The sequence below is a fragment of the Nesoenas mayeri genome (genome assembly GCF_963082525.1).
Source record: "Nesoenas mayeri genome assembly, chromosome: 12".
NCBI classification, from domain to species: Eukaryota; Metazoa; Chordata; class Aves; order Columbiformes; family Columbidae; genus Nesoenas; species Nesoenas mayeri.
Window position 1 is genome coordinate 13968702 of NC_137547.1, and position 23323 is coordinate 13992024.

General features: G+C 50.2%; 2 protein-coding genes across 2 annotated transcripts; both read left to right on the forward strand.

Moving 5' to 3' along the window:
• Positions 1 to 597: 597 nt before the first annotated feature.
• LOC308045108 (purine nucleoside phosphorylase-like) lies at positions 598 to 10929 on the forward strand (the record flags this gene model as incomplete). The annotated part of the gene is made up of 6 exons (XM_080352201.1): positions 598 to 620; positions 3869 to 4038; positions 4337 to 4440; positions 5795 to 5970; positions 9627 to 9817; positions 10712 to 10929. 6 exons carry the CDS (start codon positions 598 to 600, stop codon positions 10927 to 10929), a joined length of 882 nt encoding a protein of 293 aa, XP_080208327.1.
• A 6360-nt stretch (positions 10930 to 17289) lies between these two features.
• On the forward strand, positions 17290 to 23031 carry CALB2 (calbindin 2; the record flags this gene model as incomplete). The annotated part of the gene is made up of 11 exons (XM_080352222.1): positions 17290 to 17398; positions 20080 to 20156; positions 20325 to 20414; positions 20521 to 20601; positions 21412 to 21468; positions 21547 to 21624; positions 21771 to 21826; positions 22019 to 22058; positions 22170 to 22223; positions 22584 to 22655; positions 22915 to 23031. The coding sequence occupies exons 1-11, from the start codon at positions 17308 to 17310 to the stop codon at positions 23029 to 23031; spliced, it is 813 nt and encodes a 270-aa protein (XP_080208348.1). The 5' UTR covers positions 17290 to 17307.
• Positions 23032 to 23323: the final 292 nt, after the last annotated feature.

Below are 23323 nucleotides of genomic sequence, written 5' to 3' on the forward strand. Positions count from 1 at the left end.
GGGGAAGCTAATGGGACCTCACCGCTGGTTCCCATGAAAGAACGGCAAGAGAACTATGTGAGATATGGAATTATCTTGTTGCCTGTTGCAGAAGTAGGTGGCGCAGGTCACCCTGCAGAGCCGGCACATGCCCAGTGAGCTCGGGCCACGTCCCAGGGGTTTGAATTGCAAACGAGCAGGTGACTCCAGCTGCTGGTGGGTTCCCAGTTGATACACGAGCGTGCACATCTCTGCAGATCCCTCGTCAGCTGCTCCTCTCTGGGCGGCTGCTGGAAAGTTGTTCATGGACATGTGAACGTTCTAGGCTCCATCCGCATTATGACGCACGCATGTAAACTTTCTGCAGAGCTCTAGAACATGTGTGTCATGGGGGTGAGGCCGGAAAAGCAGTTGTCCTGAACATGCCCCTCCTACTCGGGGATTAGAGATGCTCAGGGGAAAAGCATAGAGAAGCCAGGACACACCTCCCTGACTCGCTGCCAGAGACAGCAGCAACTCTTGCAGGTTCACTGGGTCTCTGCTCTCTGGTTAATTAAAACCCTGCAGCTCCATTTCCAGCAACCATCCCCTTCTGTGGGTTAAGCAGAGAGGAGGAGGATGGCCTATGCTGAGGAAGACAGGTAAGGTGCTGTGAAATAGGGGATGCACAGACATCCAAGCTGGAAGGGGCTGGTGAAATTGCATTGCTTTTCCTCGCCTTCTTTTCCTCCTTTTTCCTCCTGTGTGCTTAATGTCAAACAAGGGCTGCTCAGAAGAAAATATCTCATTACTGAAGAGGAATCTGGCCATCTGCCTGTGTCAGGTGCTGGTATTATGAAATATGGCAAGGAGCAGGTGACCTTGGGAGAGGTTATGGGCCAGAAAAGGCAAGTTTTGTGGTTTGGAGAGGCATACTCTGCCAATACGTATGGTGGCATGCCCCTCCCTGAAATATGATGTTTTATCGGTTTATTGGTATATATCTGCTTTATACGTGGACTTTGCTTTTGACCAACCTAGAAGCACAATGAAGGTGGGGATTTTTTTCATGCCATGAAAGATCTGTCACCGGTGACAGTCCTGTGTTTTGCAACAGATGTGTTTCGCCAGCGGATGACAGCAACCACAATGAAGGGGATTGTGTTTTCAGCTGATCCTGTGATTTAATCCAAAGTGACGCTACCGAGCACTATTATTAGGTGTGCTTTGTTGGAGATGGAGTAGCTACAGGGGGCCTTGTGCTACATGTATTAATTCAGGCTGTCAAAAAGCTTGCACAGACCTCCGGCTCATGCAGTTCCAGGCTAAATGTTGCATTTGGTGACCCATGGGTCAAGCCTCCCCTCAGCTCCCATTGAGCAGGTATCTTCTTTGCATTAGGGCTTATCTATGCCTGCTGGTACCCTTTGCTGGAAGATTTCTGAGAACTAAATATTGCAAAGAGGGCACTGCAGATTAATTTTGGCATCTTCATGCTCTCGGCCCTGGGGACAGCTCTGGTGTGTCCGAAGGCTCTGGGATGGAGAGGGCTCTGCAAGGCCCCTCTGTACGCACTGAAATTCCTTTTGATATTTTAATGTCTTCTGTTTAGAAGGAATAAAAGGCCCTCAAACTCAGCACAGCTCCGTCAGCGGACATTGAATGGAGTTCATCCCACACTCCTAAAAATTTGGGGGATATAGGAGTAATATCCACTCCTTATTGTTATTTTGCAAGAATGTATGTGCAATGTATGGGCAAAAAAAAAGGGGAGGATTAATGGTTATGAGGAAGAGCAGATCTTGGTGACCTCATTCTTTTCTCATTAGGGCCACAGGTATGTCAAAAGCTTAGATATTACATTTAAATTCTCTTAGTTCCCTGTAATTTGTAAATGAGGATTATAGTTATTCATCAGAGAAATTCAGAGAGAATCATTTGTTAATGTATGTAAAGCACTTCTAAAGCTTTTATCTGAAAGCAAGGGATAATATAGTCAAGTGCAGGCTTCATTAATGTCGCTTCCATAGCTTTTATTTATTTCAGGAGCTCTTGGTACACATGGAAAATGCAAAAATATGCTATGGTAAATAAACTTCCTCATTTCCAGACTTATCCTTTGAGAAGTATTTCAGCTAAGCATGACTCTTCATTTTAATTTGTGCATATGGAAGTTGTTTCTTCTCATTGATCACAAGTTTCTGACATAGTGAGGTATTTTTGACATTGGTTTGTAACTAGGAACATAAGCTGGATGTATCAGATGTTGGACAGGACATACAGCAGGAGCTGGACAGCAAGGAGAATGAAAAGCTCACAGAAGATACCTGTGCAATAGCTACTGATCTTTTCATTATAAAGAAACAAACATGGAATTGAGTTTCTTTGAGTATATAATGTTTCAGTTAGAAGAACCAGTTGTATGCTGACAGCCAAATCCTCTTCATCAATGGTCTGAGACCTCCTGGAGTGTACAGCACCACTTTGGAAGCTTTTCTGTGTGTCCCGTAAGGCTGCAGACAGCAGAATCACAACATGACTGAGGTTTGCACCTCTGGAAACAAGAGGCTTGATTAAAAAAATTTTAAAAAGGCAGGCGGTGTCTGCTTATGAGCATCTCCAGTCAATTTTACATCACCTTCAACCTCTCACTATCTGATTCTCTCACACCTTAGTAAGCAGATCAGCTTTTCATATAGAGGACCTGCTGCCCCTACCTGTGTTGGTTCACTCCATGACCCAGTTCTCCACCATATACAGTCACTAATTCTACTCATCAGTGATAATGATTGAGTTGCCATCAAGAAATGCTGTCAGTGCTCTTGCTTTTGAAGAGAGCTTCCAATCAACCTTGATATTGACTTTCATAAGATACCTGCTTGGTCCTATTGGAAACAGGATTATGGGATCATTCTGCTATTGATTATGTTCTAAAACTGTGATTAATGCATCTGATGAATACTGGGCTGACAGCCCTGAAAGTTGAAGTCCTCTCTCTTCCCAGGAGACAGATACACTACAGGCAGTGCAGCTTGTATCCCACTTTCTTGCAATGTGCCTCAGTGCTGGTTAAGAGAGTTTTTTTGCCAAGGCATTTGAGCAGTCCTGCTCTTAAATGAGGCGGTGTAAGCCGGGAGCCCAAATTCCTGTTTTAAATTTCTGTTTTGACGTAGACCGATGTCCTTGGGCCTCTTGCCTAGGATGAGTCGGCAGGTGTGACCCACTGCCCAGCCTGTGGGAGAGGATGAACGAGATCCCCATGTTTAGTCTCCTGTACTGAAACCACAAGGTATGAAGGAAGTGGATGTTTGAGATGTATTACCAGCCCCAGATGGAAGCACTGAGAGCTGATGGCACTCAAATCTTATGAAGATTGTGTTCTCCATTTCTGTAGAAGATGCTTGTCCCATGTCCCAGTAATCCACCTACTGCAGAGGATGGTGTCTACTCCTTCATGAGCACAACATCCCAGCTGTGCTCTACAGGTGCCCTTGGCCTCTGTCCTCTTGTGTTTTTCCCCATCAGAGGTTGGACATTATCATGTACGCACATATAAGCTGCAATTTCTCCATCTAACTGAGCTTTTGCATTCTTTCAGTAACTCAGGAGAGACTGGAGCCCATCAGAAGCTGGTGTGGTTACGCCTTGTGACATGTCTGTGATCTAGGTATTATTAGCCGGTTCTCCACTGTAGAATGAAACCAGCTAAGAGGATTCAAATGATTTGCCTGTGGCCAGGGGTAAAATATATGAGATTAAAAGTGAAACATCTTCAATAATACCAGCAAAGCTCCTATTATTTTACTTTTAATAAAATTTGTTTTTCTTTACAGCTTTTCAGGACTTTTATCCTCTGAAGCTTGTTCTTTGTGTGGGTTGATAGCCTCACTGACCTCTTCTCCTTTTGCAGAAATAGCTACGAGGCATACAAGGAAACAGCAGATTGGTTACTTGCCCGTACCGCCCTGCGCCCAAAGATCGCTATCATCTGTGGGTCTGGATTGGGAGGCCTGGCTGATGCACTGGATAACAAAACAGTCTTTAAGTATGAGGACATCCCTCATTTCCCACGGAGCACAGGTTAGCACAACCCCAGGTATCAGCAACCCATCCATCAGCAACCTGCAAAAGCCTTGCGGAGAGAGAACTCAAGTCAACGTGCCCCACTTGGCACTGGTCTCAGTCCCTCAGTGGTGAAATGTGTGTTCACAGTAAAAAAACCCACTAGATATTTCTGTGTTGTGGTGCTTATTTAACTTTCAGCTCCAGGTTTCACAGCCCTTGGCCCCACTGTAATGCAGAACCGTCAACTGACAAATCCCTCTAAAGTCAAATACCTTGAGACCTGTACTGAGAATGACACTTTATTAATTTCCAGTTGTAGGGCATGCTGGCAGATTGGTGTTTGGGGAGCTGAATGGACAACCCTGCGTGTGTATGCAGGGACGTTTCCACTATTACGAAGGATTCTCTGTCGGCATGGTGAGTTCTGCTTGAGAAAATTGTTCATGTGAGGGAGATAGGTTGTAAAAGATGCGAAAGTGACTGCAGGAGGTTACCTCCTGCAATGAACTTACATGGCTCTTGCAATGGATCTTGCTGAGGTTTTAGATTTCTCTACAAAAAGTAGAATGGGGAGTTCAAACCGAGAGGTAGTTGGCTTCTGCCACGTGAAGCTGATGCTGTGCAGCCATACAAAGTGGCTTGTCCTGCTGTAGTCACAGGGCAAAATAGTATCTCGTACAAGGCAGATTGATTTACATGCTCTAACTCATTTTAATAAAGATTTAAATCAGTAATCAGGAAACTTTGAGTTATAGGAACAATTTATGTTAATGTTCTTTTGCATGTATAGAGTTTACAGCTCTTTTTTACCTAGAAAAAACTCCCTGGCTAGTGTAACTTGGTATAGTCTACCAGTTAACCTACAGAACTATGTGAATATTCAAGTATTACCTAACATGCATGTATATATGTTTATGTTGCAAACACCAATAGTATTTATTTACTGGCTGATTGTTTTGGCTGTTCTTTATTTGGATAGCTTTGAGGTTTTATTGGTGGCTGAGGTCAGTTTGCATTTGGATGTAAACTGTAATGCTTGGCAACACTCAGCTTTTCATAGAAAAAAATGAATGCACTTGATCCAATACTAGGTATATCAAAACATGTTTATCTTTTAAAATTAACTAATTTCTTAAAGAAGTGATGTCCATAGTTAGCAAATTTTCTGCCTACTGCTACATTTAGAGGTAGCAGATCCTCCCAATTCCTTCCTGACTCCTCAAAATCAAGCTTTTAAAATTTTTTTCCAGTTCCCAGTAGTTCCTTAATTTTGCATGAGCAGGTCACTGAAGTGAACTAACATGGATAAAATGAAACGAATAAAAGAGTCTATCTGCTTCTGCAGAATGCATCATTGCTGTAAAAAGCTGGTTTATCAATTACACTCCAAGTCCATGAGCATTAAGTAGTTACTTCAATCAGCACAGTGGTTTGATCTCTGCGAGGCCTCGGCAGTGAGGAAAAATTATCTGCGTATTCTTTTTGTACTGCATTTATTTGACCTTAGTGCAACTGTAGGAAATCTCCGCTTGATTTTTAATGGTTTTCATTTTGAGATTAGTTTTTAATGTTTTAAAAAAAACCCTAGAATTCTTTCTATTTAAATTAGAGGAATATTTAAAATTGGAGAAAAAGTTTTGTCTTCTTGTAGCCTCATAGACCCTTCTCTGTGCTATGTAAGCTGTCCACAAATTGTGATACTACAAATGTAGTAGTAGCAGCTGTCTACTACTTGTGATACTCATCACATATGTGCCCTTGGTTCTTGCAGGTCACCTTTCCTGTCAGGGTCTTCTTTCTCCTGGGTGTGGAGATCTTGATTGTCACCAATGCTGCTGGGGGACTGAACCCCCACTTCCAAGTGGGGGACCTCATGCTCATTAGAGATCACATCAGCACATTTGGCTTGGGAGGGCAGAATCCACTGCGTGGACCAAATGATGAGAGGTAAGAGGCATCACCCATCCCAGAACCGGGCAGCATAGGCATGCAGGAGCAGAACAATATTTCTGAGATTTTAATGAAGGATTAATGTCACTGCCTTAAAGCAGCTGCCTGGCAGGTTGTTTAGTCTTCCAACACAGCTCTGTTACTGGCTTTTGCTCTTGTCCTGATTTATCTCCTGTTACCCAACACTGGAGTTCAAGTGGTGCTGTAGCTGAACAGATCTTTACTAGTTCCTGGCTGACCCCTCAGCCCCCATGTTACCGATTAATCCTTTCTTCCTCCAGCCTCAGGCTAGGATTGCCAGTTGTGCCTGCTGGCAGATACATACTGAGGTCAAGTTTGGATCCAGGTACCCCTGAGGGCAAAGTCAGAGCAGTAGCTGTGTGTGCTGTGCCACCTGCCCTGCCTGCCCCAGTATCCTTCCTTGGCTGGTGCTTGCTCTTGCAAGCCTATAAGGAGTTTATATGCAAACCTCCAGAAGGTTTTGTTTTATGAAAGTAGGCTTCTGATCTTTCTCCTGACATGACCAGACATACCATCTGCTAAAGAGACCCAATGCTGTCTCTTCTTGTCTGTCCCTCTCTCTGCTGGTTCCTCTTCATTGAGCAATCTGGTGAACTCCTGTGTCTCCAGCCAGCATTTTTCAACAGCTGTTTCTGGTGTGATGGAACTGATAAGATGGAGACCAGGCAGTAAGTTGATAGAAGAGCAAAGATAAAACTTCAGCCTCCTGATAACCATGTTGTATCCAGGTCATTAGCCTGGGCTGTCTTTTGCTTTAACATCATGTATTCACTGAAGGCATCGATCTGAGAGGTGGTTGTCTTGGCAGCTTCTCAGAAGACCTCTATGTCTAAGAGTGACCTGCTGCTGGTTTAGCTGGGAAATTGGGTTTTCCATTTGAGCTGTGTAATGGCACCCTTATCCTCTTGTGCACACAGGGACATGTAGCACAATCTCACCCCTGAAGTGCAGTTGCCATCAGACATAGAGTTGCTTTGAGCAGGAGGTTGGACTAGATGACTGCAAGGTCCCTTCTAACCTGAATTAATCTATGATGCTAAAACCCAAGGCACCACCAGATTGCCAGGGTGGAAGACAAACAGCACCAACAAGGTCATAGCACCAAGAGGGAATATTCCAGATGGGCCAGTGTTTACAAAAAGTTCCTTAGTTCTCAAATGGAGCTAAAAAGGGTGGGAGGACACATCAAGTCTCAGGAAAGTCAACACAGAAGCTGTAAAGATCCGGGGATGTCAGAGACTTATGGCAGGAAAGAAAGGATGGATTGTGATAAGAAGATAACATAACAAGAACTATTTTCTAACCAAGCTGACAGGAGAGAGGCCAGATGAAAGCCAGGTGTGTGAAGCCAGAGGAGAGGCAATGGAGGTGGTAGTTTATGAGCAAAGAGTGAGTTTAGATAATGAAATGGTTAAATCTGTTGTTGGACTGGTACTTTCATCTTGAAAAAGGATGTATTTGCAGGGCAAGCATCTGGACTGTCCTGGGGCCTTTCCAAAAAGAAAGTTCTGGCTGAGAGTAAGGTGGTCTACCTGGCTTCCAGTTAGTTATTTCTCTCGTGATGTAACACCAGACCTGGCTCCTGCTTCTGAAGAAGTCTGAAAGGCGCTAGCAAATGCCTCGGGAGAAATAAATGCTGCTCTGCAATTCAAATGGCAAGAGGACAGTACCCATCTGAAGCAGAACACCTTTACATCTTCATAGGTAGTGTTGTGAGTTGGAGGAAAGAAGGATCAAAAGCACAGAAGCCACATGGAGGAGTGTTCAAAGTTCTCTGGACCTGCACAATCACTCAAGACCAGGAGGAGAAATGCCAACCAAACATTAACTGTGTCTGGGCAAGGTTCAAAGGCAGTGTAGCTGTCTCACTGCCTCCCAAGAGCAGCTTCCTCGGGAAGGCTGCAGTGCTCTGGGAGGTGACTCTTGTACTGCTGACCAAGGCATCAACATGGGCAAAAGGTCTTTATGAATCAACTTTCAAAGCATTGCAGAGCTTTAGCTGAGCTAAGTCCTCCTAAAATCCAGTCTAGCTCAGCTACCAGGAAGGATTTATCTAAGCACAGCAGAGTAAAACCAGAGGCAATGAAGTGATGTGGAAAGGAAATATACTGTGAGAATCTGAGGACTGAATTTAATAAATTAGAGATTGGCTTCCGCGTTGCTGGCCATCCTTCAGGAGAGAGAAGCAATTTTCATGGTGATGAATACTTATTACCTCAGACCAGATGGAAAAGCTTGGTTTTTGTTTATATAACATTTTAGTGTTTATAAATGTTAAATAAGCCACCTACTGCCCTAAACATTCAGCTGGAAGAACATGAAAACAAGCAGGAGCTTTAATAGCTAAGATGAGGGACCTGGTCCACTCCTACTGAACTGAGTTGGTGGATATGGCTGGCAGTTTATTTTTTGGATTTTCTCAGCAGCAGCATGCCAGTCTTGGCCGTTTTCTTCTGCTCTACTTGAATCAATAGTATGTTTTGCTCAGTCAGGAACAGAACTGAGCTCTTAAGATCCAACGCAAGCAAGAGACCCAGCCTTGAAGCACAGGGTGAAGGCTACCTAAAATACAGCCCAGGGGATCCAACAGGTGCTAGTCTTCCCATTTTTCCCACAAAGGAGGACACCTGGAATAGGATGCCATTGCCTTAATGTAGACATTTCATACCATCTGATGTTCTACTGAGTATCCAATACCCATTCTCTGGGGTTGGCAGGTACAATATGAGACCTGCAGTATCTGGACAGGCAGCTGAGGGGCACATAGAACCTGCTGGGGCATCTCAAACTGGCAATTGGGTTGTATTTCTGTCCTAGAAGAGTCTCCAAGCTTGTGCTTGGTGTGATTTTACTGTGCCAGAAACCAAGTGCAGAGCTGGATGCTCTTTCCTGAGTTGTATTTTCTGACTAGCAAGCTTTGTTCATCTGCCTTGCCAAGAAAGTCATTCCTTGAGGCCCTTCAAGCTGGTCTAATGTAGAAATGTAATGGGGGAAAGATTCATATATCATGGGATTTGTCCAGTGCAGCCAACTCTGTGTCTCTGTTTTGAGCATGTGCATGTCAACACGGGGGTGGGACAGCCCTCGCTGCTGTGGTACGGGGCATCCCTGGTCATGAGCATGGTTTAGCAACTGCCTGGGTCTTAAATGTTGTGACTGATGCTCCATCAGGCCCTGTGCAAACCCTGTCACTGGGAACAGCTGCTGGGACTTGGTGCCACAGGGAGCCTGCCTACAGACTGTCGTGCAGGAGAAGCAAAGGGCAGCAGCTGTCTGGACAATGTTTAAAAGTCACTGTGGGAAGTTATTGGGAAGAGAATTGACCATTAGTGCTCCCTGCAGACAGGGGCCTAGGAAAGACTGTTCCTGAGGGTTTGTGCAGCAGGAACACAGCACCAGACCTTCCAACAGCCATGACCTCTGCATGCTGAGGGTCTCAGGTGATTAGATCTAGCAGGAATGTCATGGTGGCAGAAGTATCTCATGATGCGGCTGGGATGAGGCAGACTGCGCCTGTGGTAGGTCTGCCCTTAACGTTTCCCTTTTCTCCAAAGGATGATCATCCCTGAACTCCGATGGAGGAATGTAGTGGTAGCAATATCACCACAGCTGTACCCTTTGTTGCCTTGCAGGTTTGGGGTGAGGTTTCCCTCCATGTCAGATGCTTATGAACAAGATCTGCTTGGTCTGGCGATGGAGAGCGCACAGGAGCTGGGCTTTCTGAGCTTCATCCGAGAAGGGGTGTACTGTCAGCTGCCCGGTCCCTGCTACGAAACCATTGCCGAGTGCCGCATGCTGCAGGCGCTGGGAGCAGATGCTGTAGGTAAGCTGGTAGGCTTGGCGGGGCACATGGATTAAACATTTAGTTCTGCTACAGGCTGACTTTTTTCAGTCTGTTGGGCCTGCAGAGAGGAGCTCTGTGTATTTCTGCTTAGTTCTGTGGTGGCTTTAGCACAGCTCCTAGGATAGATCTGCAGAGAGTCTGTGTGTTTGTGGCTGCCCAGGACAGGAATCCTAAGACACTGTTGTTTATTTCCCAAACACAAAACTCCCATGCTCAGATGGCTCAACTTCAGCAGGGCCGAGTAAGCCCCAGTAAGAAGTAGTCCTTTTCTGTCATCTGATTAAATTCTGACACTGTAAGGATTTTCACTGGGCCTGTTCCCTACAAAGCAGCCCTCTTACAGGGCTTGATTGTTTAGGGATGTTAATTTATGGATACCTCTCCAGCTGTATATGAGGACAAGAAGCATTATTATCCATATCATTCCTCCAGCTTGACTCCTGGGCCATTGAAGCATCTCATGGAGATCCATTCATTAATATCTGCAGATTTGTGTTGTGTGAGGAAAGGAGCTCAGCTCCTCACACAGCCATTTTTCTTTGCAATTTGCTTTTTTTCAGTCGAGGAAGAGCCAAATGACACAGCACTTCAGTACTTCTCTTAGGGCTGCAAGCAGTCTGACACATCTTGAGGGGAGAGAGACATAGCACATAGGAATCAAATGTGGGAAGTTTATTGTGCTGAGCAGGATTGTAACTATTGTAGACTTATAAGTATCACAGCCTTGAACTATTACATGGTTCAGAAATAGAGAGCTTCTGGGGAATGAGACAATGGCATGTGCTGAAGGTAGGATCAAGGTTTCCAGCTTTGGAGAGATCTTGTTTTGGTGTAAATCCCCACTCATTCCGGTCCTTTCCTCTCTTACTGTAGGCATGAGCACTGTTCCAGAAGTAATTGTAGCCAGACATTGTGGCCTCAGAGTCCTTGGGATCTCCCTCATCACCAACAAAGTGGTGACCAGCTATGACAGTCAAGAGAAAGCCAACCACGAGGAAGTCCTGCGCGTCTCGGTGGTCCGGGCTGAAGCCCTGCAGAAACTGGTCACACACCTGCTTGGCAAGCTGGGGGAAAGCGCGAACTCCCCCTGACTTCTGGCCACTTAACATTCATATCGTAATGTGTGAATGCTGGCAAGTGCTGAGGGAGAACTGTGTGTGAGACTGTCTCCTTCTGCTCTCCTGATTTGAATAGACCTTTTGATCTTTGTCCCTGTGTTTTTGCTGAGCAAGTGCAGAGGTTTGCTTTGAATTTAACCAGAATGATCTCCCAGTTAGCAGCCAGTGACCACAACAGCTTTCTGGCACTTAAACAGGGTCTGACCTCTGGCAGATTCCCAAACCCACGTGTTGGCAATGAGCCCCTCAGTACTGTGGGCTCCAGTTCGCTCTTGTTTTGTTGCAGAGTGTTTGGTGTTTCTCAGCTGTGGTGCTTGTGCCTCTGCAGCACCCTCAGTCTCCACTCCCCCACCACACTGAGCCCCTGTGCTGTGAGCCAGGTCAAGAGCTGGTCGCAGGGCTTGGTGACTGCTAAGGATGCTTCGATAGGACCTGATCTCAAACTAGTAGAAGCCTACAAAAAGACTTTGAGTTTTGGATGAGGACCTGCATACATAAAATGGGGCAGACTAAAGATGAGAGCTGTCTGGAACAAGCAATGCTGCAGAGCAGGCAGGCTGCAAGTGACTTTAGAGCTTTGAAAACCACTGCATCCCCATGCATGGGGTGGTGCTCCATTACCATCCTCAAAGGTTTCACCAGAAAGCCCTGCTCACTTCTTGGCTCTTCATGACCAGCTGTTCACTACAATTCAGCATGTCCCAAACACCCCCTCACACCTCTCCTCTGTTTCCACCCTTGAATCACTATCACCCTGTTTTACAGGGGGTGAAAGTGCAGCTCAGGTACAAGACATGACTTGTGTGTGCACAGTGTGAAAGTGGCCAAGCTCTAAACAGGATCCAGGTCCAGCTCTGCCTGACTTTGTTCATTGTGTCTGTGTGTCGCAGACATCAGCAGCTTGAACCACTTGCACTGGAGACTCATTGCCATTTGGTGTCCCATGACAGAGATATCACAGTATGAACCAGTGTTTCACCCCAGCTTTGCTGAAGTTGCAGCAGCGGATGTAGGAGCACCAATGGTTTGTGGAGTTCAGAGATATGAAATTACTGTGAAAATCATTTTGGAACAGGTACATTTTTTTTCCTGACTTCTGTGGTCCTCTTATATGAAGAAATTGAGCCTAACAGTAAGTAAAGGACAAACAGGAGAGGCCACCATGCTTTCTTCTACCAGCAGTGGTCTAACAAGGAAGTGTGACTGTTCATCAGAATGGTGCATTATTCATTGTTCCCGAAGGTCAAGCTGAGCTGCATATGCAGCTGGATGTGAAACAGTGGCTGTAATTATGAGGTAGCCTTTTCCCTTCATTTATCTTGGAGTTCTCTATAAAGCCCATCACTGTCATAGCTAAATGTTTTCAGTTAACACAGTGCTCTGAACTGAAGACACCCAACTGGTCATGAAGAGCTCCCAAACTGCCTTCCTAAATTTAGCTGATCAGTTGTTTATCATCGATGTTCGCCCTCCACTGCAGCCTTCAGCCTTCTGTGACATTTCTCCAGCTCTGGGTGCAAAAGAACATTGTGGCCTGGCAACTTTTTTTCCGGATGGGTATTTGCTTGAAGCCCTTTGTGCTGCAATTACAATGGTGCCAACTGCTGTCTTTATGGGGCAAATGTTGCCACCAGGAGGAACAGAGTTGTGCTATGCATGTTTTCCATGAAATGGTAGCACTTCAGACACAGGGGAGATCTTGGGGTGGACACCTCATCCCTCTTCTTCTGGGCAGGGTAATCTGTTGTCAGTCCTGACAAATACCTGCCCAGCCTGGTCTTGCAGGCTTCTGGAGGAGGAGGATTTGTTGCCTGCACTCTAATGGCCAAGCCACTTGTTCAGCAGCTCCTGGTGCTTGGAGGAGCCCTGTGAGACAGCAGGCCTTTCCATTTGATGGCTCTGACTGTTGGGATGGTCTCAGGGACCAGCTCTGGTGGTGACATGCAGAGGCAGAGAGACTCCAGCTCCTCCTTTCACAAGGCTGCTGCTTTTTCAGGTCCAGCAGGGGTGAAGCGCTTGTCAGCAGTGGCAGCAGAAGCGGTGAAATGGGAAAAGTGGCAGATGTGCAGAGCAAGAAGGAACCACTTCTACCTGCTCCCTTTTCAGATTTGTCCCAGTATGGGTTTGTTACAGGGTTGAGAGAGAGCAGATAATTTCCCCTGCCTAGAAAATGGTGCTTAACATTCATCTAATTAATAGCTGATAAATACAAAGTCTCAAGTGTGAGTAAAGACAGCTGTGCAGCTAGATGTAACTACAGAGTTGCTAGAGGAGCTGAAGCTGGGGTTTCAGTGGACTCAATCAGAGTCTGGCTGGGCTGCAGCATGGATGGAAGCATCCCCGAAACCCATGGTTGGGTTGGTACTTCTCGAACCAGGCTGGGAATGATGAGGAGGATCTTGGCACCTGCTTTCAGCAGGTGGGTCTGCTCCTCTCTCCAGTTGTACCAAAGGCAGAGCATGAAAACCAGGCCGTGCACTTGTATCTGAATACACCTTAAATACAACTTAAAATTTAATCTGTATATCACCATGCAACTAAATCTTTGGGAAATCATGTCTGTTTCTGAAGGAACATTTTCTAAATAGCATTTGAGCCCTGTAGCATCCCAATTTTTGGCCCTATAAATAAGGAAGATGCCCTGATGACCTTGGAAGGGATCTTGTTCATGCTTTGGGGGAAAGAGGGAGAAATACAGTTAACAAGTGGGTTCATCTGGTTTTGGAGAGTCTTTTATTATTATTATTTTCACTTTACTGCTGATGAGTTTCAAAAAGCTGAATTACAATGGTGCAAGTAGGGGAAGATATGTAGGGAAGAAACTGGGAGGGAATAAATCCTGCTGTCATCCTGGAAAAAAGGTGCTTTTGTCTGCTCAGCCACCACCGTGGGTTAGAGAGGAAGGAGTCCTGTAGCTGTACCCCTGCATCCAACTTTGGGCTGAAGAACAGCCCTGGGGACCAGAGCAGCAGCACTCAAAGCTCAGGATAATCAGGATCAGAATTTGTCCAGGACTTTGCACAGGTATTTCTCACTGATCCTGCTGCACTGAGGAACTCTCAGATGAAGAAATAGCAAGAATGAAAGGACTTCAACTAACTTCTGAGCAGCTGAAAGCTGTGATGGGCTGTGGGGGTATTGGAATGGCAAGTCCTCTGCACCAGAGGCAGGATGTGGTTTCCTTGATGCTTCTCACAGGACATTCTGTGGGACATGGCACCGTCACTCAATCCTGTGCCTTTTATTTTGTGCTCTTGGTGCCTTCTGGCAGCGTGCATGGCAAACTTATCAGGTCATGAACTTCTGCTGCTTCCAGTCCTCTGGGGAAGGCGGAGGTGTTGTATCAGTGCCCTCATGTGTGATTCACATAGAAGCCTGATGGTAAGAAGGCAAACCTCTGATGAAACCCTTGGCTGGACCATACTCTTAAGTTTTTAAGCTGTTATCTGAGAAACAACCCTGCAACCAAGCCCCAGACAAATCTCATTGTCGGCTCTATCCCATTTGCTTTACAAGGCTTGGTTTCCCAGGCTCTCCTTTTACATAAGATTTGCCGTTTGCGCTCTTTTCTACATAAAAGTAAATGGAAAAACCTTTTTTTAAAAAAATGCACTGTTTCAGCTCAGCAGCTCAACATATGTTTTGCCTTCAATTTATCAAAATTCCCTTAGACATTTCTCTTTACTGAAAACCTGCAGTTGAATTAAAGGGGGTTTGCTATGGTGTTTGGGTCTTTTTTTTTTCCCCAAATGCTTTAGGCTTTCCCTGCAAGGATTTCATGCGCTGGAAAGAATTAAACTCTTCCCTGCTATGCTGAATATGCGGAGCAAGGAGGAGCAATGCAGGTCATGGCATCTGGCTGATCTCACTTCATTACTGAATTAAAGCCTGATTCTGTAAGCAGCGTGATGGTCTGTTATTTCCAAAATCTCATGGCACTTTCAGAGATGAGTTGGTTTAAGAGCCAGAACATGGGTGAAGGCTGGAGGGGGCCATCCAGCCCTTTCTCCTGCAGAAGGAACGTCCTCTCCTGCCATGCCCGAAGCCTGGACACCCATGCTGGGAAATGGCTTTAAACCAAAGGACAACCATCATTTGCCTTCCTTGAGCAACGCTTCACAGCCTGCTCTCTAAAACTCTCTTTCTCAATCTTAGCAGAGCCCTTCTGAAGTCATGAGCCACTCTTGCCCTGTGGGGGCTTTGTCCCCAGGGACAGCAGGGAGTGGGTTCAGGGCACTGCTGGACCCCACATTTCACTCCCAGGTGCCAACTTGGAGAAACCTTGTGTCTTCATCAGTGGAGAGGTGCGTGTCCTGGAGCAGGGGGGCTGTTGTCCCAGAGCCACCCCACTGTGGGCTGGGCTCTGCTCCCAATAGAGTGAATGCGGGACCAGTGCTGGGGCTCCAATGCTGCCCTGTGCCCCTTCTCTCCCCAGGCCAGGTACACGTGGGGACACGTGTCTAAACCCAGTCCTGCGTGGGGGGGTATTGGGTGTCCACTCTCAGCCCCTAGAAGACTTTGCTCTGGAGGGAGGGGGCTGGAAAAGCAGTGGGCTCTGCTGAGGAAAATCGTGCTCCAATAAAGGGAAAAAGAAGTTTTTTAGGACTCACTTCTATGCCAAACCCCAGAAAACGTGAACTGAGTACCTGGGACACTGTTCAGTGTCCCGTGTGTGCTTGTAAGCTGTGTTGTGCAGCAGGGAGGTGGAGGCTGTCCCGCTGCGCTGGGTCCCAGCCTGGCTACCCCATGGGACAGTGGCACAGCATCTGCCTTCCCATGGCGTGAGTCTGGCACCCTGCCCCACCCCAGCTCCCCATGACATTAAAGCCAAGCTTGGGGACATCTCCCACTCCTCAAGCTTTCTCCCAAAAAAGGACTGTGGGCTCTATGATTTAGGATAAGCACCTTGCATCCCCTTTTCTCCCAGCCAAGAGACAAAAAACAAGAGGCACCAGCACCCAGCAGGACGAGCAGTCTCCCTAATAACTCCCCGCAGCTGCCTGCCACTGACTATGTCCCTGCACTGTGCACATCTAAACTTTCCTGCCTTCTTCTCATCTTTAATTAAGCACTTCTATCAGCTGAGCCTTCTCACTGGATCTGAATTATATTTTTTTCCCCGTAGCCATGGCAATGCTTCCCCTGGGCAGGCTGCGCTCAAGCCAGTGATAAACCCCGCGTGTGGCTGTTTGTTTGGGCCTGGAAATTTCCCTCCTGTTTGGGAAAACTTGGGAAAAGAAAATCCCCTGAAGAGCCAGTGAGCAGCAAGGGGAGTGGGGGTGAAAAGCGTCACTGTTTGGGGTGAGCATCACTCCCATCCCTCCCAGGAGACCCCCTCCAGCATGGATGGCAACGCCATAAGGTTTCCTTATTTTTTCCTCCAAAAGACAGGCACAATGTCCAAGTTTCGTGTCCTCACCCAGCCATAGGTCGTGGGTTGATGGTCCCTCTGTGGTGGTGGCACTGGGGCTGCCTCTGTCCTGCTCCTCCCACCGAGATCAGTAAATCATGAGCCGTGAAGCTGCTGTCAGAAGCCCAGTGAGGCAGAGGGGCAGGGACAAGGTGCACAGATGCTGTGACACAGGGCAGGGATGCGGTGACAGGGGTAGGGCTGGGTGACAGGGCTGGGTCTGGGTGGCACAGAAAAGGATGGAGGGACTTGGGGAAGGGATGGAGTGACAAGCAGGAGGAGGTGGCAGGCCAGGACAGGGTGACAACTGGCATGCAGCAAGGGTAGGTGATGGAGCAGGGGTAGGTGACATAGGACAGGGATAGATGGTGTGGGGCAGGGGTGGGTGGCACAGGGGAAGGGTCAGTGACATTGGGCAGAACGAGTGACACAGGACAAGCATTGGTGGTGCAGGACAGGGGTAGGTGACGGAGCAGGGATAGGTGACATAGGGCAGGGGTAGGTGACAAGACAGGGACAAGTGGCACAGACTGCCCCCCACGGTGCCCCGTGCAGAGCCTGCCGGCCCCGGTGTGCCCGTGTCCCGGTGTGCTGGTGCCTGGGTGTCTCGGTGTCCCAGTTCCCCACTGCAGTGCCGGAGTCCCTGTCATCCCGCCAGTGTCCCGGTGTCCCTGTCATCCCCCACCCCCGGTGTCTCTGTCACCCCCCAGTGTCCTTTCAGCCATCCGGTGTCCCTGTCACTCCCCCCGCGATGTTCCAGCGTCCCTGTCACCCCCCCGCTGTCCCGCTGCCGCCCCGTTCCCGGCCGGTGTCCCGGGCCGGCTGCGCCCCCTGGCGGCGTCGGGCGGCGCCGGCGGCGTCGGGTATAAAAGGCGGCGGCGGGCGGGCGGCGGTGGCAGCGGCGGCAGCGGCGGCGACGGCGAAGGCGGCGGCAGCGGGAGATGGCCGGCCCGCAGCAGGCCCCGCACCTCCACCTGGCCGAGCTCACCGCCTCCCAGTTTCTCGACGTCTGGCGACACTTCGACGCGGACGGTCAGTCCCGGGGCGCGGGGGACTCGCCGTCACACTTCACACACCGGGACGAGCATCCCCGGGAGCGCGGGAGAGGGAGGGACGATGGAGAGTCCCCGGGCATCCCGTCGCGGGGAGCCCAGAGGAGGAGGGACAGCCTCTGCCACCGCAGCCCGGGGGAAACGGAGGGTCCCCGGGGCGATGGAGAGTCCCCGAGGTGCAGCCCCGTCGGGAAAGCACCGGGATCGGGGGAATGATCGGCCCCCCAGAACCTCCCCGTCGGGAAAGGATGGGGCGTCCCAGCACCGGAACCCGCCAGGAGCCCCAGCCCGTGGGATGTTGAGCCCAGGGGTGCTCCAGGTCTCGCGGGGTGCAGGGTCCCCCGACAGCTGGGATTTGCTCAGGACTGGTGTCATCTCTGGGTGCTGCCGGAGGGTCCTACTCTTCCCAGGTGACCTCTCCCAATAAACCTTTGCCCAGTGCCCACCCTCTGTCCCCTCCAGCCCCCTGCCTCCACGGTTCCTCATCCTTTGTGCTTGGGTTGCCCAGAGATGTGTGGGGCAGCGCAGCCACCAGCCTCGCCACATGGCCACTCCATGGTCCTGGAGGTGGGGGGTGACACAGGGGGTGTCCCCTGCCTGGAGCAGGGTGAGGAATGGCCCCTCCCAGGCTGGAGCAATTTGTCCCTCCCTGCCTGCTCCCCAGCCCTGCAAAAACCTCTCCCCAGGGATGCTGTGGCGGTGGCTGTGTCCCCAATGGGGATGTTGTCTCCTCACAGAGTCACAGCTGGGCATGCCACCCCCTGTCCCCATCACTGCCAGCCCCCCAAAAAAGGGAGGAAATGCAGAACACAGCATCATTTTAGTGAGAAAATAGTTTTGTTTCAGCACCGTGGTGCTGTGAAAGAGAGCAGCACAGGGGAGAGCTCTTGCCTTTCTCTGAGTCTCCCAGCCCTGGGGGAGGTTTGGGGACCAAAATTCTGGGAAAGCATCATGCAGCGTCCTCAACTGCGCTTCTGGAGCCAGAGCTGAGCCTGCATTGGGTGTCCTCCTGGCCACACCGTTGGCTGTCACTGTCACCACTGGAGCTGGCACTGGGGCAGCTGTGGGGGCTGGGGAAGGCGGGACGGCCGCAGCCCTGTGGGAGCAGGCAGCTCCCGGTGTGGGTGTCCAGCTGCACCCTTGGCTGTGCTCCATCATCTCCAAAACACAGGGGCAGGCACAGGTCCAGTGTGGCCTGTGGGCAAGATGCCCAGGAGAGAAGGGCCTTAGGTGCCAGGGAGATTGTGGCCTTGACAAGGGCAATGTCTGGCTACATCGGGTGGGAACACCAACAGCTCCGGCCACTTCCTTCTGCCCATGGGCACAGGGTGATGGAGGGACCCGGGGTTCATGCCCCTGTGGATAGGGCTGTCTCATCCAAGCTCTTCCCCACACATAAACCCCTCTGATGGGACTTTTACCTATTCCCTCATGCCTTGGAGATGTTCCCTTGAGGGTCTTTGATGTTCTTGCTTTGCCAACCACAGCTCCGCAGCACGGGGAGGCTCCGGGGATGCTGGTGCAGCTGCACAGAACGGCCGTGGCTCTCCAGAGGAGATTTTCTGTATGGCTTCACACCCTGCCGCTCTGTGGACATGGATCAGACCTGTCCAAGCTGCTGCTGGAGGAAAACAAGCTACTGGCCATGGCTTTTCTTGGCATTATTATTTTTCCTGGCTCAAAACTCTTGCTGATTCTTTTTTTTCCAACTGAATTCAAAGGAGCTTGGGGCTCTCCCATATCTGCAATTGCAAAACCCTGGGAAGGGCAGTGGAAACCCAAGCCCTTCAGCAGCTCACACCAGCACCCCGACATCACCCGAACCCCTCATGCCCTCCTGGGAGGGATGCTGCTCGTCTGGTGGGAGGAAGGTGCCCAGGTGCTTCCAGCCAGGATGTGGACAGGTTATTCCCAGCTGCTGCCTTGCAGTGGGGAGAAGGTGCTTCCTGGGAGCCCACAGGTGACAACAGCGAAGGTGGTGCAGAGCAGGGGACCACAGTCCAAGCCTCCAGAGGCTGAAAGGGGAAAGGGTTTTGGGGGGAGGATGACCACAAAGAAGAGCTCAGGCTGTCCCTCCGTGGTGGATACATGAGACAGGGACCATTCTGAGCCCCTGGACACCTCAGAGCTCTGGGCTGCCCGCCCTGGGGGCTGACCCCATCGTGGGGCTGATCCTGCACCCAGGGGCTGATGCTGCGCTGGGTGCCTTGTCTCTGCTCCCTGTTTGCCCCTGCTGACTCCTGCAGTAAGTCAAGAGGAGGCAGTCCTGGATGGGGGATGCTCAGGAAGGAGAGTGTTAGTTAAACCACCTGGTTACAGCATCAGATGCAGAAAAAGCCGCAAATAACAGGATGGGGACAAAGTCCCCTGCGGTAGCGATGGGGACAAAGCCCCAGTGCCCTGCAAGTGGGTGCAGGGAACAAGCGCAGGGCTGCGCCCCCTCTGAGCTGCAATACACGGAGCTCCGGCTCTCTGCAAATTCGAGTATCACTGCATTTGTGTAACACCCGCCATCAGACGGCTTTTCTTTGCTGCAACAGTCACCTCACAGCCATGTCCCAGCGTGGAGGGGGACAAGCACTGTGCCCGCGGGAGCATCCCTCCCTCTCTTCCTGCCCTCTGACACCAGGGGGGTCTTACTGCATTTTTTTCCTTCCCCAGGAAATGGCTACATCGAAGGCAAAGAGCTGGAAAATTTCTTCCAGGAGTTGGAAAGCGCGAGGAAGGGGGCGGGTGTGGTAAGAACCTCTCCTGGTTTTGCTGCCCCTCTTCCTCCTTTCTCTCCTGCCTGAGGGTCCGGGCTCACCACTCGGGCACTGTTGCTGGTTCCCAGCAGTGAGGCGAGCGGGGGACACTGGCACGGGGAGGGGCGTTAAATGCTCCTCGTCCCCTCTCCTTGCTGGCAGGACTCCAAGAATGACAACCTGGGTGACAAGATGAAGGAGTTCATGCACAAGTACGACAAAAATGCGGACGGCAAAATCGAGATGGCGGAGGTGAGTGGTGCTGGTTCTGCTGATCCTCGGGATGCTCCTGGTCCTCCCCTGACATTCGTGTTCCCCCATGACACTCGTGTCCCCCCGATGCTCGTGTTCCCTGCAGCTGGCCCAGATCCTGCCCACGGAGGAGAATTTCCTGCTGTGTTTCCGCCAGCACGTGGGTTCCAGCTCGGAGTTCATGGAGGTGAGTGGGATGGGCTGTGCCAGGGCTGCCCATGATATTTGGTCCTCAGTACCCAGCTCCACCACGGAGAGACAATTTGGAGCTGGCATTGCCCAACCCACCCCAGCCTCCTGCAAACTCTTGGCTTAAGCTCAGCATCAGGAGGAGAGGTGGGGGCATGCTGGTGTGGATGGTGCTGGTGTAGGTGGGGAGAGCAGGAGTGTGATGAGTTCCCAGTCCTCAGTGCTCCTCAGGCACCTCTCGGGGCAGCTGGGCACCTTGTCCTGGTTTCCAGGTGAGGTGAGCTGTGGGCATTTGGAGCTTTTCTGTAAATTCCTTCTCCGGGGTGGTCAGTCCTTAGTGCCCAAGGGATGTGCTGAAGCAGACAACGATGCTCTAGGCCACCCCAAGACCTCACCGTTGGCTTCAGTTGAGGGTGATGTGCAGCATCCTGAGGGGAGCTTGCGCTTGGAAAATGAAGCCAAAGTGAAGGCAATAGCTGAAAGAGGAGCGCCCTGTGGCACAGGCAGGGGGGAAAGTGGGCACTATTGTTTAATTGGGGGATGCAATCAAATATTAAAGCCCGGCCTCACATGTCGGGGTGAGGATAATAGTGCTTGAACTCTTGGCATGGGGCTGAACAACAGCATCCAGCACCCAAGGGAGAGCAGGTGGCACCGGTGAGGCCACCACAAGCTGAGACCGGAGCTGTGTGATGACGTCATCTCTGAGGGGTGGTGGGGGATGTTGCGGGCTATGGGGACACACACATGTTGAGGGGGAAACATGGGACACAAGCCCACGCTAACACTCACGGTGGTTGCTTCTCAGGCTTGGCGCAGGTATGACACGGACCGCAGCGGCTACATCGAAGCCAACGAGCTCAAGGTGGGCTGTGGGCAGGAGGTGGGCTGAGCCGGGTCCCCACCAGGGATGGGGACATCCAGCACAGCCCTGTCCTTCCAGGGCTTCTTGTCGGACCTGCTGAAGAAGGCGAACCGGCCCTATGACGAGCCCAAGCTGCAGGAGTACACACAGACCATCGTAAGTGGGACCTGTGGGTGGTCCCGGGGCCCACGGCTCTCCTGGGGGGCAGCGCAGGTCCCCTCATGGGGGTCTCGCCACCCCACGGCAGGTGGGAGGGAGAGGAGGTGGCAATGAGTGACCGGGTGCTGCTTGTGTCCCCACAGCTGCGGATGTTCGACATGAATGGTGACGGGAAGCTGGGGCTCTCAGAGATGTCCCGGTAAGGTCATGGGCGGTGGGAGGGGAAAGACACCCCAAAACACTCGCCTCTAGGGAGAGTCTGCTCCAGCTTCCAAGGAAAACAGTTTTCCTCTTTAATTTGCTTCTGTTTCTGAGCAAAAAACAATTTTGGATTTTAAAAGTGTCTTTTCCTGGTGGCTTCCCACTCATTCCTGCCCTTCTTCTTTTTCAGACTTTTGCCTGTGCAAGAAAACTTCCTTCTGAAGTTTCAGGTAAAATAAAAATAAAAAAAATAATAATAATATTAAAACCAAAAGTTCCTGCTCCCTGCTTGTGGCTCCATTTCCCCACTTCACATCCTGGTGTCCCTTGCCACTGCCCAGGGGATGAAGCTGTCCTCGGAGGAGTTCAATGCCATCTTCGCCTTTTACGACAAGGTAGGGAGCCGGCTCCGGGGAAACTGCCACAAAAAAATGTAACTCTGAAAAAACAAACAAGCAAAACCAAACAAAAAACCCAAACACACACACAATTCTAAAAATCAACCAAAAAGCAAAACAAAACAAAAATTTAAACAGACAAAAACAACAAACCAAACAAACACAAAACCCAAAGCCAAAGCAAAACCACATGGTTTTGGTTGGGTGAGTTCCTTGCTCTGATTTGGGGGGCTAGTGCTGGGTTTTCCCTGGGCTGTGCTGGGTGAGGGTCTGGGGGTGCCCCCCGCACCCATGCCCAGGGTGGGCTCGTGGGGCTCGTGTCCTTGTCCCCGCTGATGTCCCTCCCTCGTTACCCAGGATGGGAGCGGCTTCATTGATGAGAACGAGCTGGACGCGCTTTTGAAAGACCTGTATGAGAAGAATAAGAAAGTAAGAGGGGAAGCATAAGTGGGGTACAGAGCCTGGGTGCCCCCCAAGCTCCCCCTGTGCCTCCTCTCCTCTCCCAGCAGCATCTTCTGCCTGTGTCCCTCCTCCTTGGAGACCAGGAGAGATGCTGCTCCAGATGCCAACCCTGCATCTCCATGGGATGCTGCACTGGACCTGAGGAGGGGGGATTGTCCCAAGCCTGGGAGTGCCCCCCAGGGAGAAATTGGGGTGCCCAGCCCCACCAGTCTGCCTTTTTTTGCAGGAGATGAACATCCAGCAGCTCACCAACTACAGGAAGAGCATCATGAACCTCTCTGACGGGGGCAAACTCTACCGCAAGGAGCTGGAGATTGTGCTCTGCAATGAGCCCCCCATGTAGGACCCCCCCAAACAACGCTCCTCCTCCCCAAAAATGAGCACAATGGGGAGCACCCACCACTACAGTGCTGCGAGGGGGACACGGGGGAGTGGTGGGCCCCCCATTTCGGGGGCTCAGTGCCCACCTCCCCCCAGTGCCCCCCAGCAGCTCTTGGGTTGTTAAAGTCCCAATTTGGGGGGAAAGGTTTTTTTCTTTTTTAAATCCATCCACCTGTTTGTTTTGTTTTGTTTGTTTGTTTGTTTGTGGTTTTGTTTGTTTGTTTGTTTGTTTTCCAGGGGTGGGGGTGGGAGTG